Source organism: Brassica napus, chromosome C7, assembly GCF_020379485.1.
Source record: "Brassica napus cultivar Da-Ae chromosome C7, Da-Ae, whole genome shotgun sequence".
Classification (NCBI taxonomy): domain Eukaryota; kingdom Viridiplantae; phylum Streptophyta; class Magnoliopsida; order Brassicales; family Brassicaceae; genus Brassica; species Brassica napus.
The window spans coordinates 32,474,235-32,488,509 of record NC_063450.1 but is presented as its reverse complement, the minus strand read 5'-3'; the positions used below and the strand labels follow the sequence as shown (position 1 = coordinate 32,488,509).

At 37.3% G+C, this 14,275-nt stretch overlaps 1 protein-coding gene across 1 annotated transcript; it reads left to right on the top strand.

Moving 5' to 3' along the window:
• The first annotated feature begins 10,248 nt into the window (after positions 1 to 10,248).
• Positions 10,249 to 14,063, top strand: LOC125590558. The gene is made up of 8 exons (XM_048764159.1): positions 10,249 to 10,255; positions 10,431 to 11,341; positions 11,447 to 12,094; positions 12,184 to 12,283; positions 12,753 to 12,850; positions 12,946 to 13,154; positions 13,224 to 13,308; positions 13,428 to 14,063. Exons 1-8 carry the CDS (start codon positions 10,249 to 10,251, stop codon positions 14,061 to 14,063), a joined length of 2,694 nt encoding a protein of 897 aa, XP_048620116.1.
• The last annotated feature ends 212 nt before the right edge of the window (positions 14,064 to 14,275 follow it).

Sequence of the window (14,275 nt, the reverse complement as noted above, 5' to 3'; positions counted from 1 at the left end):
CTTCGTAAATTTACATGGCATTTACGACGAAAGTTGGATTCCTCGTAACTGCGTTGTAAACACCATGTAAATTTACGACGAAAATATGTTCGTTGTTATGGGCACGTTTTCTTGTAGTGAAATCACACATGAATCAAGGTTGTGGCTTCTGTTTTAATATATATATATATATATATTATGTTTTCAATGGATTTTATATGAGTTAATAAAGACAAATTGTATTAAAATTATATCTACTGAATTGCTATTAGTTTAAAGTTATTAAAAATAGCTAATCACAAAAATGATATATTTATTACAAGATAATATCTTTTTACTGTGTAAATACAAAAAAATATTTAAGGGAGTATAATTTGAGGAAACACAATTTCAATCAGAGGTTTTGATGACTGGAATATATACTTTTAGAAAATAAATCGGGAGTTGACCTTTCCAACCAGTAATTTTATATTATCATTTTAAAAAGAGGACACCTAAGAATTGTCAATTGTATAGATTTAGATGATGATCATGCCAATCTTATACAATCAAGTGGTTATCATTCTGAGTAGATATACACAGAGGTTACTAATAGATTTCAAAATCAATTGATATTCATTATTATTATATATATTGTATACTGATTCAGAAATATGATTATCCTAAGACCAAACGATTACAGTGAAGTGGTTTTTGGCGATCCCTAACTACAAATGCTGAAATGATTTTTCGGCAGTCTGACATGTAGTCTCCGTAGAATACACATTTTCTAGGAAGTTATTAGTAAGACAGTCTCGTTTTGTACAGTGCAATATGAAAAACACTTGACCTATAAAACATAAGTTTCAACAAAATATATTTTCTAAGCCGAAAAAGGTTCTAGAGAAAGCCGAAGTGATTGATCTATTTTTTGAATCGATAATACATAAACACACCTATATTTCTATGACAATTGACTATTCTTTTAAGGGGAATTGGATTCTATATACGTAGGAGAACAAAAAATTAATGTTATAACTATAACAACAACTTGGTTATGATATTTTGAATATTTTATATAATAAGACATTTTTTACCATTAGGCATTCACGACTGTTGATCACATGCATGTATTTTTGTTTTCTTTTTCCTTCCTCCTCTCATTTTATTTGATATGCATCTTTCTAATTAAATATAAGTCATTCAAATAATTATGCTAATAAAAATCTATACATTTTTCTGTATATGTTGTAATTAATTTTTTTTAAATGGACATATATTTCTCATAAAATTATAGTCTGTCTTTTTTATAGTTTGGTTTGTTGTGTGATATTCTATAAAAAAGCATAGAATATAAACATAATTTTATAATAAATGACAATATGTTAACATTATAATATGTGTAATTCCTTGACAATTTTATTATCTTGAAGTTTCTTATCTCAAACTTTACTATATACAAAGAACAATACATCTCAGGTGAAATACAAAAAAAAATTGTAACAATTACTGTACTTACTGAATATACTTTAATATTTTATGAACATAGTATAGAACGTTAAAATCTTCGTCTTCCTCCGCCCCATTCTCCTTCTTTCTCCTCCTCATCCTTCATCCTCGTCCTCCCCTCCTCCCTGCTCCTCCTCCCTCCTCCTCCGACGATCTCCTCCTACCTCGTCCTTCTCCTCTAAATAGTATATAATATATAAATCGATGTATACTATTTCTCTTCACACATAGTATAGTTTTATTTTTTGTTTTGCGTATACATAATAGACGCGTCGTTAAGGAGAAAGTGGTCCAACTTTACTTACTATTGTCACATCAAAGAGGAAACACTGTAGAATGAGTATATTCTTCATTTGTGAACCCCTTACGAATATCCAGCAAATTGACCCTTCTTTTAAAGGTTTTTGTTTATTTATTTAACTAAATGATGTATTTAGTTTATTTATTTAACTAAATGATGTATTTGTAATATTTGATGTATTATATTCACCAAGTAAATAATTTTTTTGGCATCTTAAACCATCAATTTATGACGAATATTCGATATCATATAAAGTTGCGGAATGATGTTACGGTTCTTCTAGGTTTATCCGAATTCTCGTTAGCTGATGATGCAGCCATTTCTGATGTTCACTGGAAAGTAGAAAACACAATTGTTTCAGAACATCTAAACATTATAAAACTACAACTTACTTAAATCAAGGTGCAACAACATCTAATAACTTCAGCTGTTGATGATCTTACATCTGTGATACTTATTCGACAAACCAAAATTAAGTGAGAAATTGATCAAGAATGACTAAATAAATTATATAAAGAGAAATTCCCTATCTTAGGATAGTCTTTTCTAAGTGTTTGTCACAAAAATAACTTTCAATAAATAAAATGACCAAAATAAGTTTTATTAAAAGGTAAAAAATGCATTTTTATCTTAGGATTAACTAATGTAAACGTAGGAGTTTAAAGTCAAGGTGAAGGTTTTTGGGATAAGGTTTCAAATTTTAAAAAATAAAAAATTAAAATTAAAATTTTCAAAATAAAAATATGCTATTTTGGTCATTTTCTTTCTTAAAATCTATTTTTGTGATAAAAACTTAAAAATGACTATCCGAAAGAATTGTCCTTGTATAAAAGGTGAATATAATAATGAATGTAAGAAAATTGACCAGTGATGCAGCGAGTCTTTATCTGTTTTCTTTGATATTAAGTAATAAAGGATTACATTGAGTCAACTTTGGCTTGCACAAAAAGCTAATTGGATTAGAGTGAAGAAAGAAAAGTCTGTCTTTTGACAAATATTGGTATTATCTTAGATATTTTTGACATCTTTCTAGTTAAAAGATAACATAGATCATAGAAAGTCAACAACAATACAGTAAAATTGGCTTATCTAGAGACTAGACTTCTCAGCTCTCACATACGACAATTCGTCAAACACGTTATTTGCATATTCGATCAAGTGAATTTTTTTACTGAAACGGAGATTGCGATCAAGGATTCAAAGCATGCATTAATCTGACTTTGTACAGAACATTAACACCTGAAGATTTTTAACATAAATAATGAACGATGAGAAATTGTAATTTATTGTTTTTTTTTTTGCAAAAGGAATTCACTGTAATTCATGATCTTTTTTCAGAAAAAGAAAGTGTAATTCATGGCAACTTGTTGGAGCTCCAACATTTGTGAAAACCTTTTAATAAAGAGAAATTGAGACCTATAGACATGAAAAAAACCATAATACACACAAGAGCTATTTTCCCTAACGTTTCTATTAGCCCTGCGACTTCGGTTTTCCGAAACCGAACCGAACCGAACCGTCGGTTTTCGGTTAACCGAAATTTTAAAAATCATTTCCGAAAGTAACCGAATTAAATTTCGGTTCGGTTCGGTTCGGTTTTCGGGTATTTTCGGTTTTCACCTAAATTTTCGAAAATAACCGATTTTTTTTATTTTCGATTAATTTCGGTATAGGTTTTTAAAAAAGTTTGGATTTTTCGGTTAAATTCGGTTATTTTCGGTTATTTCGGTTATTTTTGGTTCGGATTTTTGGTTATTTTTGGTTAAATTCGGTTATTTTCGGTTCGGATTTTCGGTTATTTTCGGTTAATTTCGGTTATTTTCGGGTTTTTCAAAAAAAAAAAAAAAAAAAAACCAAAAACCGAACCGAACCAAACCAAAAACCGAATTATTTTTTAAAATCGTACCGAACCAAACCGAACTCGAAAACATAACCGAACCGAAAACCGAAAATGTCGGTTCGGTTCGGTTCGGCTGGTTCGGTTCGGGGCAAAGTCGCAGGGCTAGTTTCTATACACGGAGTTATATATACATATTAATACTGTAATACCCTTTAAACTCAACCGGCCAACCTGCTACCAAAATTAATTAAAAATTAAATTATTAACCGCATAAAAGGTATCTCGTGTCTTACTTCTATTCACAATTTCCTTTTCACTTTTGTTGATAACTTTTTCGAGGTCGAGTGGTTTCCGGCACCGATTTGCTCCAAATCCTCCCCTCTACCTTCAATCGACAGCTTTTCCATCTTCTTCGTGCTTCCTTTCAATCGTGTTCGGCGTTAGGGTTCTGCGTTAGAGTTTCAGCGGCGGTTAGTAACACACCCTTCCTATCCAACTTCACCAACTCGATTCTTTTCAGATCTCTGAAATTTTTGTAAATTCTCCTTCGTTTCCGTCGATTCTCTTCGTCTTTGCTTCCTCTGTGTTTATTTTCTTTTATTTGGGCTCGTCTCGTAGTATACTTATCTAATTTAAAACCTCCATTCCATTTGGGATGTAATAGTATACTTATCTAATTCATCTATTCCATTTAGAATAGTATCATCGTTCCTGTTGCATACCATCAGTACAGTTACAGAATTATTCCCTCTCATCGGCCTTTTTCAATTTGATTTAGGGTTTGGGTTTTTCCGGGTTGTGTGAGGGTTCCTTTAATTTGAATTATCTTTGTGTCAGTGCTGCAAAATAAGTAGTGTAGTAATTTAGGGGAAGATGTGTAGAATATCACAGCTTACAAATGCTCACTAAGTAGACATAGTATGATATTTATAAACTCGAGTCCATTTGAAATGAAATAGTATTCGTATCGAATTGAACTATGTCACTTAAGATAGTATCACTTGCTATTCTGCTTTGCTTGTCTGGCCTTTCCTTGTTTGTAACGTATTTATTGTATTGTCATTTTGATTTATGCTTTGTGTGTTTGCTCGTTTTGTTTAGTCTGTCAGCCTTTTGAATTACACAAAATATCTTTGTTTTTCTGGCATTACACTTGTTTGTCTCTGTCACTGATAAATATTCAATCTTCTCTATGGTGAATGTCAGATCTGGTAGGTAAATTGGCTTCTACAATTTATAGTCGGTTGTGTTTTCCTCTGATGCTCTTCTTCTTTCTTATGCTTGAATTTGGATTTTGTATCAGCTATGGATAGTACATAGTGTAAAAATAGTGATTATTTTGTAGAATAGTATCTGCACGAGCTGATTCCACGTATGTATATAGCACACTTATTATGTTTATATGTATATAGCACACTTATTGTGGAATAATGATGATTTTGTGGAATAGTATCTGTCACATGGAATATAAGAAAGTTATAGTTTCACATTATTCTATCTTATATGGAATCATAGTTTTATATCTTATGCATTTCCATTTGTTAACTATACTTATTCTGTTTTGTGTGCTACTTCATTTCTATATTCAATATTATAATTCCCACCGTCCTGACTTTTTGCCTCTTTTACTTCATTCTACAGGTTTGGTATGGACGAGTTAGGCCTTCCAAGTAGATTGTTAGATACATGCTTTGAACCCACTGGCAAGAAAAGAATTAACAACTTATTCAATCTTCGTTGGACTGAAGTGATAAAGAATGCATTAGAGGATGAGGACCTGGCGACGTTGAATGCGTCACAGTTTGGACAAGTCTTGCAGATGGGGTCCTATACCTTCTCTGTTATGCTTCTTCATTATTTTCTTGCACGACAGTTGGTTCTTGAGAAGGACTTCGAACTCTGGTGGCTCTTCGTGGGGAAACCAATTTGTTATGCTATACAAGCTTTGCTTCTGTAACAGGCTTCAATTGTGAAGAAATACGGGACGCTCACCGTGAGGCGAAGGGTTCATATCTGATGTGTAGGCGTTGCTATTTATATACCATACTATTTATATACTATACTATGTATTATACTATGTCTTAACCCATTGCATATTCCATGTCTCTTGAGGAATGTAAATAGATGACTCATGTATTATGGCAGGTTGATTTAATTTGTTGTAGATTTGGGTTGCCTATGTATTGCGTTTTATATTTCCCTAATTTGGGTTTAGTGTTTAGTGAGAAGTGTTCTATTACCATCCCCATTAGCTTCGTATTTCATGTTACCCATAAGGCATGTAAATACATACCTCCAGTATTATAAGAGGTGGATTTAATTTCCCGAAGGTTTGGTTTGCCTATGTTTTGGGGTTTATATTTACCTAACTTGGGTTTAGTGTTTACTGTCAAGTGTTCTATTACTATTTCCGTTAGCTTTGTATTTCATGTGGCTAATGAGGATTGTAAATACATGTCTCTAGTATTATAGCAGGTGGATTTAGTTTCCTGAAGATTTGGGTTGCGGATTGGGATTTATATTTCCCTAACTTGGGTTTAATGTTTAATGTCAAGTGTTCTATTACCAGCCCTATTAGCTTTGTATTTCATGTTGCTCATGAGGAATGTAAATACATGTCTCCAATATTATGGCAGGTGGATTTAATTTCATAAAGATTTGGGTTGCCTATGTATTGGGGTTTATATTTCCCTAACTTGGGTTTAGTGTTTACTATCAAGTGTTCTTTTACCATCCCCATTAACTTTGTATTTCATGTGGCTCATGAGGAATGTAAATATATGTCTTTAGTATTATGGCAGGTGGATTTAATTGCCTGGAGATTTGGATTGCCTATGGATTGGATTTATATTTCCTTAACTTGGGTTTAGTGTTTACTGTAAGTGTTCTATTACCATTCCTATTAGCTTTGTATTTCATGTTGCTCAATCTTGGCTCTAGTATGCACATAGTATCATTTTAAATAGTACATTGTATATAGTATAGAAGTCTTCGCTATTCATCTGCAGTTAGAAGTAAGTGGAAATCCATTTATATTTTAAAATGTATTCTATTGCAGATTCAGAATAGTATTATTCTATCACAAAAGATTAAATTTCCTATGAAACCCGGTTTATTAGAATATTCGCACACGAAATTACCTCCTCCTTTCTTCAAAGCGGTGAATCTTTAAATTCATTCATTTTGTTGCTTCTGAGTACTTTGTTGCTTCTGAGTTTCTTCACATGGATTTACAGTGATTATTATATGGAATACACCATTTATGATTTTTTTTAATACACCATTTAAGATTACCGGTACTAATTTCCACCACTCGTTTACCTCTCCACAGTAAAAATATCTTCAGTAAATCTACCTTTTGTATGTGGCTTTCTCCTACTCGTAAATACGGAAGAGTTGTAACCCACAATTGCAAATTTATTGCACTAAATACATCATTGCCTCTCCCCAACCGCACATTTCACCGGCTTTGTTCGTGATTATATTAGTAAATTACAAACAGGGTTCTATTCTACGTTAGTCATATCAAATGGAAACTACCCCCATATAAAATGGATGCTTTATAACATGCTGTTTCATTCAAAGTTTTTGGTTGTCCCTGCCCGACTTCCATGTGTACGTCTATTACACATTCCCAAACCTATATTTTCCGTACTGCCTCATGTCTTCGCATCTATTTCATCGAACAAACCAATACAAAATGACTACATATTTGGACATGTTTTGTTCCGTCCTGATAGTTTGTACCTTGTTCTTCTTATTCTCCGTTTCTATCTTATGTTCTATAACCCAACCACCAGTACGTTGTATTTGATTTGCGTCCAACTGTATAAATAATATGGATATGTTACCATATGGAATAGTTATACGCTATATAAAATAGTATCCTCTATTATGTGTAGTAGTAGTTGTTAAATGGAAATTAAACTTCTTTGCAGTCTTATGAAGGGAACATAAGATGGTAACCTTCTGATTCTAACCTTGTGTTCTTTGCAGTTTTACGAAACATAAGATGGTACACCACTTGTTTAACGCTGCACATTAAAACATCTCTAATAACTCCACCTATTTACGTGGCTTCCTCCTAATCCTTTATATGGAATAGCTGTAATCCATTAGTGGTCATTTACTGCAGGGAATACGTCATCATCTATGCACAACCGCACACATCAGCGTCTACGTAAGTGATTATTTTGGGTCATGTGCATACAACTATTCTAGCTTATGTAGTTCATGTGGAATGGAAAGAAAATTCTTCCCATGTATCTATTTACGTTCATAGTATATATTACATTCCATCTGACTCATGTCAAACGGAAAGTCTCGTCGTCTAAATTGGACAGTTTTACTGAACTCGGTTTGACTTTATGTAAACCATTTCGTATTTTACTTTCACCATGCACCTTATCACGGTTCTAAAAATAAGAACACCATCACTCCATTGTAAATGAACTTACAATAAACCATTCCACATACGTGATGTGTTATGGAAAACAATAAAATCAGAATAGGAAATCTGGCTATCATCTTCAGTTCGCCGTTATGTTAACAGAGTTTCTATCTCCCTCACATCTGTTCGTCACTACTCTTGATTTATATCCTTCCTCATATGTGCTCAAGACTGCTCCACAACAATCCCTATTACATCTGATTGTTACTGTGGCAGACAAACCCTCCACGTGGTTCACGTTATAACAACGAACCGGCAACCTGTTATGGTTAGAGGCATAACCGGGTGAAATTAAGCCAAAAAATCTGACAATCAATAACGTCAAAATCATTGTTACTTTCTTCATTTTCCTTTGAAATCTAGCTATCTAGCCAATAAGCCTTTTAATAAATTCAAGAATTTTTTACGCTCCAAGACACTTTGTGTCTTTGGATTTACTCTCTAACACACATTGCACATGTGACATACTTCTTATTTAGTCATTGTCTTCTATACCCTTATGATGCGGGCATCAAATCAGTAGCTGAACCAGAGGCTAACCAGTTGCACCAATCAGCTAACCAAAGGACCAACCAGGATATGCGTTCAGTAAAAACGGTGTGCCTTACCAACCAGGTGGAATTTGTCCATGAAACCAATTTTCATGCATTCTACACTCAACAAGGAGTCAGTAACAATTGGAATCATCTTCAAATCTACTCGGACCAGGAAGATATGAATTTTACAAACCGGAGGTTCTCCAATCCGTCCATCTGCGAGTATCCGAGTTTAGAAGTTGTTTCTAGCCCAAAGAAGAAGCGTTCCGACCCAAAACAAAACGTGTACTTCAAGACAGATCTCTTATCAAGCCAACAAGCCCAAGAAGAGGAGAAAATACTACGGAAATCTCAAGATACAATCATTTTACCAGAACCGGTCAAACCGAGCAACTGATGGAAAGATTGGACAATCAACTGGTCCAATTGTTTCCAAACCGAGCTCAACCAACCAGGACATATTCTACATGATCCAAGGCTTACAGAATACACATCCAACCGTCCAGAAGAGCCTCCCCTTATATTTCCCTACACCAGCAAGCATAGGATCAGCAGGATCTTCATTTACAACAACTTACCATATCGGTATATTTTCCCAAAAAGAAGCTCTGAAGACCAACGGCTCTATTGCTTCGACTACTGCCTTCTTAACACATTCAGAATGAATCTAGACGTTCCAAGACATCAGAGTTTTCCCACAAAACTCTCAAGACTCAAGAGAATTATCACCTTCCTTATTTTTGGCCAAGCAAGCCATTTAAGGCCTAACGGCTACTTCCTTTTATTCTTGATTCTCTTTCTGATTTCTAGCATAGTTTTATTGTTTCTGAGCATTATATAAGATCATGGTCGTGCATTGTAAAAACCACCTTTCAATCCTTAAGAAATAATATTCAGTTTATCTTTTATCAAAGAGTTTTCTTTGCTTAAAAAAATCTGTTCTTTAGTTTCTAAGTGTGAGATACATTAGAAGGCTATTGAGCTCGTGGTTCATAGGTTCTTTGTGTGATACAGGAGCCTTGAGACACAGATTAAGAGAGTCAATCAGCACCCACGGATTGAGAGAGTCAATCATCATCTATCCAACATCATCTATCCATCTTCCATCACTAAACATCTATCCATAAACCATTCCATCCCTTTTAACTTTTAGTTTCTGTGATTATTTTCATTACTCATAAACTCATTGTTTCTCTTTGTTTACAGGTTAGTTTGGATAGAAAGGGCTAGCAAGTCGGCCATCTTCACCATCTTCCCAGCCGGTCTCATCCTTACCGATAAGATCGACCCATCGCCCATCCATTTCAGCGACCCAGCTACCCAGCCTGCAACACCTTATGATAGAGTAAGTAGAAAAACCAAACCGGTCTAAATCCTATTCAATGGTTTACCAATTGTACTAACCCTATCTCTAATTCAGACTCTCACATTTCTCTCTCACTCTCTCACGATTCTCTCTCTCCAACACCTCTCTGCGGTGATTTTCTGTAAACCCTAGATCCAAGTTTTTCACCGTCTCTCCTTCCATCTCCTTCGGTTCTTCACAAACTCCGTCACTCTGCCGTTCTCTGACATCCGATGCATTTATCGCTTCCGTAACACCGCCGTTCTCAGAGATCCGCCGCCGTAGTCTTCTACACCTTCACATCAAGTCATGCAAGGTTCGTTTTGGTCTAATATACACCTATTTTGTTCAGATCCAGTAGTATATGTTTATATTACATCTTAATCGACACTTTTAGGGTTTTTGTTTATGTTTTTTTCAAACCCAGAAAATCGATTACATAGTTTTCCTTTTAGATTTTTTTTTTTAATTTATTCCCTCGGTTTTTACAGGCAATAACCAACCGGACCACCGTCTCCCACCGAGACTATTCGCCACCGACCGTTTCCCGAGTGGACGCCACAACATTTACTCGAAGCCAGAGCTTCTAGCTTTCATCCGTCATGTTCTTCGCGACACCGAAGAGTTCAAGTATATTAGAAGCTCTTGCTTCGGGAAGCTATTTGACCTCCCAGCGCGTCAGTGTCCGTCTTCGGGTAAAATGATACACGCCATGTTGACCAGACAACTAGTCTGTGGAGACAAACACACACTCTGGTCTGTTTTCGGAAGCGATCCAATCAAGTTCGGCCTCCAGGAGTTTGGCACCATTACCGGTTTGCCTTGTGGAGCTTTCCCTGTTGGATACACCCTTGATAAAGAAGACCATTCTACAGCAAACAAAGACCTTGATTGGATCAAGTTGATAGGGAAAAAGAGATTCACAACCATTGCTGATTTGCGTCACAAGCTAGAGACCGACAGACACATGCCAGGGCGAAAGAAGCTACAGCTTGCTTTGATAATAATAGTCGATGGTGTCCTCATTGCTCATCAACAAACGCCACGCCCTACTCTGAAGTACGTTAGAATGGTCCAAGACGTTGACGCTTTCTGCTCACACCCTTGGGGTAGAGAGTCTTTTATCAAGACTATTGCTTGCATGAAGCCTCCGAAGTTCGTTCCTTTGAAATGTGAAGACCCAATCGGAGCAATGGTTCAGCTCCTCAAGCAGGAGACATTGAGGCTTAGAGGATTCCCCCTTGCACTACAACTCCTTGCATACCAGGCGGTCCCAAAACTACAGTCAACAATTCCAATCCCGTTTGATTCTCATACAATTATGGACCTAGACGGCCCCAATCTTCCTTTCTACCCAGCGCCCAGCACCATCGATATTATAAGGGTTGAAGCCGATCCTGATGTAAGTTATATACTCAACGATATGCTAACTTTCTTTATATTTTGCATGGTTGTTATCTTCTGAAGATTTTGACATTTGTGTTAATGATAATTTGGTAAACTCCAGCTTCAGGTCACATCGCTGATACCAATACATAGCCAACCACAACCTGGATGGGGAGCTTGGCCTGATGTCTCCAACGACGACCGTGTGTCATACATGGAGCAACTTATAGCTGACCATCGCCCCTTCACGAAGGACCTTTGGCATGGTGGAGTCACATCTGAGCCCTTTATCACTACTACTACAAATGATGAAGATCAACCCAAAGCTAAGAAGACCAAGCCGGAAGCACCTCCCAAAAATGCCTACAAGCCAAAAACACTCACCAAAAAAGTTCTCAAAGCAAGGAAGACATCAAAGAAAAAAGACACGGTCCGTAAGCAGAGACGCATCAGTTGCTACTTTCATTCCGCGGCTCCTTCCAGCACATCAGAAGACAAAATACTGGAGCTCCTCTCTGCAATTTCAGATCAAGTCTCCAAGCTTCAAAAGGAGTCAAAGCTGCTTCGAAAATTGCTTAAGCACAAGAAGACTACAACTTCTTTGAAGCGCTCTGCCTTCAACACTCTACTCGGAGAAGGATTGGTAAAGAAAGGCAACACTTCTGTTGCACACAAAGGATGTCAGACTGAAGCAACAAACGTCAACGTTCCTGTCTCTTCACACGATGTATGCCACACGGAGCCAAAAGCTGATTCCTCTCACCATACGGTAATGTTATTTATATGCTACTTTTGTAGGTTCCATTAACTGTGAGGCTTTATCTACTTAATTTGTGTGTTTTCCTCACTTTGTCACAGTTGCAAGCTCTTATGGAGGAAGATCACAGCCACTCGCCGGTCGTCAGCCAATACGCGGCACAGCTCTACGGCTCAACTTCTCACAGCAAGTCCACAACTGGTGAACCTGTCCACGCTACCTCCGTCCACGCTTCACCCATCCATACCTCACCCATCCCTACATCACCCATCCATACCTCACCCATCCATACCTCACCCATCCCTGCATCACCCATCCATACCACACCCATCCATAATTCCCAAACACCTTCATCCCCATCAGTGGTTCTCCTGTCCATGATTTTTTTAACCCCCGACAGCCGCCCGTACAAAGCCCACCCGTCCACAACTCAACTCTCAGCACACCCCCCTATGCTCCAAATCCAACTACTCCCCCATCTCTTCATCCTTGTTCGGCCATCTATGATGCTAGTGCCCACCCAAACAGCCCCGAAGCCATTACTCCTGACCCCCCCCCCCCCCCGTCCTAAGCCAACCCCAATACGACACATCATGCAATCAATCTTCGCAAAGACGGATCTTCCCTTTGTCACCCCTCCATTTAACTCCCGAACTTGACAGTCTCCCAGGTTTCGTAGGCCATGCGACAGCAATCAATGCATTCTCAGCCACCGCTACATCCAAACCTTCCTCTGTTCCCAACACCCAACATTTCTCTGCTGTACAGGTGTGCAGTTTTAGTGATTTTATGTATATGCTTAAACTGTCTACTTAGAATGTATTTTGGTTCTCATGCAAGTAATTCCTCTTGTTTCTGTTTAGGCTCAACCAACTGACGACAGCGACATTGTGTCTTTGAGCGACGGCTCTCCAGCTCCACAAACGCCCAAGCACATTCCATCAATGGAAGAAGACCACATTGGAAAACAACTCTTGTGCTGCAAGACTGTCCCTGCGCCAGACCTGTTAAGCCCACTACCTCAAATTGTGTGGGATCTTTTCGAAAAGATCATTTCGAAGTTTAGTGCTGCGTAAGTGCATTTGAAAATGTGGTTACTCTTTTGCTTGCTAAAGCTTACCTAACCACCTTTCCTTGTCAGGTTCCATATAACTCCCTCCAAACTCGACTTCTCCAACAACTTCCTACTCCAACTAGCACAGCCTATGAATTGGACAACAACTTACGTACACTTCCATCACATCTCTTTTCACATTTATGAAATTTATCTTACCTTTACACTAGTGGCTTGAACTTATTATCATGTCATTTGCTTAACAAGAGTTTGTTCTATTTTTCTTTGCAGCACATGGAAATCCTCATGCACATGCTAGATGCAAAGTATAGTTGCCTCTTCGAAGAGCAAAAACTTGTCTTCATTACCCCTCACCATACTTCTGGAATCCAGGCAATATCCAAGGATTTCAACAAGTCAAGAAAGAGAGATACCTTCGCATGGGACGACCAGCTGACGGGTCTTGTTCTCCAGCCCGGGAAGAAATGGATGGAAGATGTGTTGACTGTCTACACACCCATGATATGGGGCGATAAACACAGGGTTGGTCTTGCGATAAACCTCGACTTGGGCGTTGTTGAAGTCTTAGACCCTCTCCCCACTTTGTACAAGGACAGTACTGCTGGTCGTTTCATGGCTCCGGTCCTCAAGGCGTTACCTTACCTTGTTAAGAAGGTTGTAAACTACCAGCTCACTCAGTTTCGCGGCCTTGCACCTTTTACATGGCATCGTATCAAAGACCTCTACATCAACGAAAGGGGAGGCGACTGTGGACCTGTTACTGCCAAATTCTTGGAAATGCACGCACACGGGGATCCAGCAAACATGTTAAGCATCACAGACCGCGATGTTGATGATTTCCGTAAACAGTTCGTGCTTGACATCTACAAGACCATTGTACTGCCTGCTTACTACCCTCCAGCATAGGCTTTTCACTTTCCACAAAATATCGGTTATGCAAACTTTAGGCTTTCTTTTCAGAACAATATCGTCTTTTTGTGATTGTGGGGTGAATCTAACCCACAAACAATGTAATCTGGAAACCTAAGTTAGGCTTTCTTCTCAGATGTTCAATGGCCACTATTTTTGGGTTTTGCTGTGTTTGTTGGGAAAAACTGTTGTGGGTTACATACCAACAA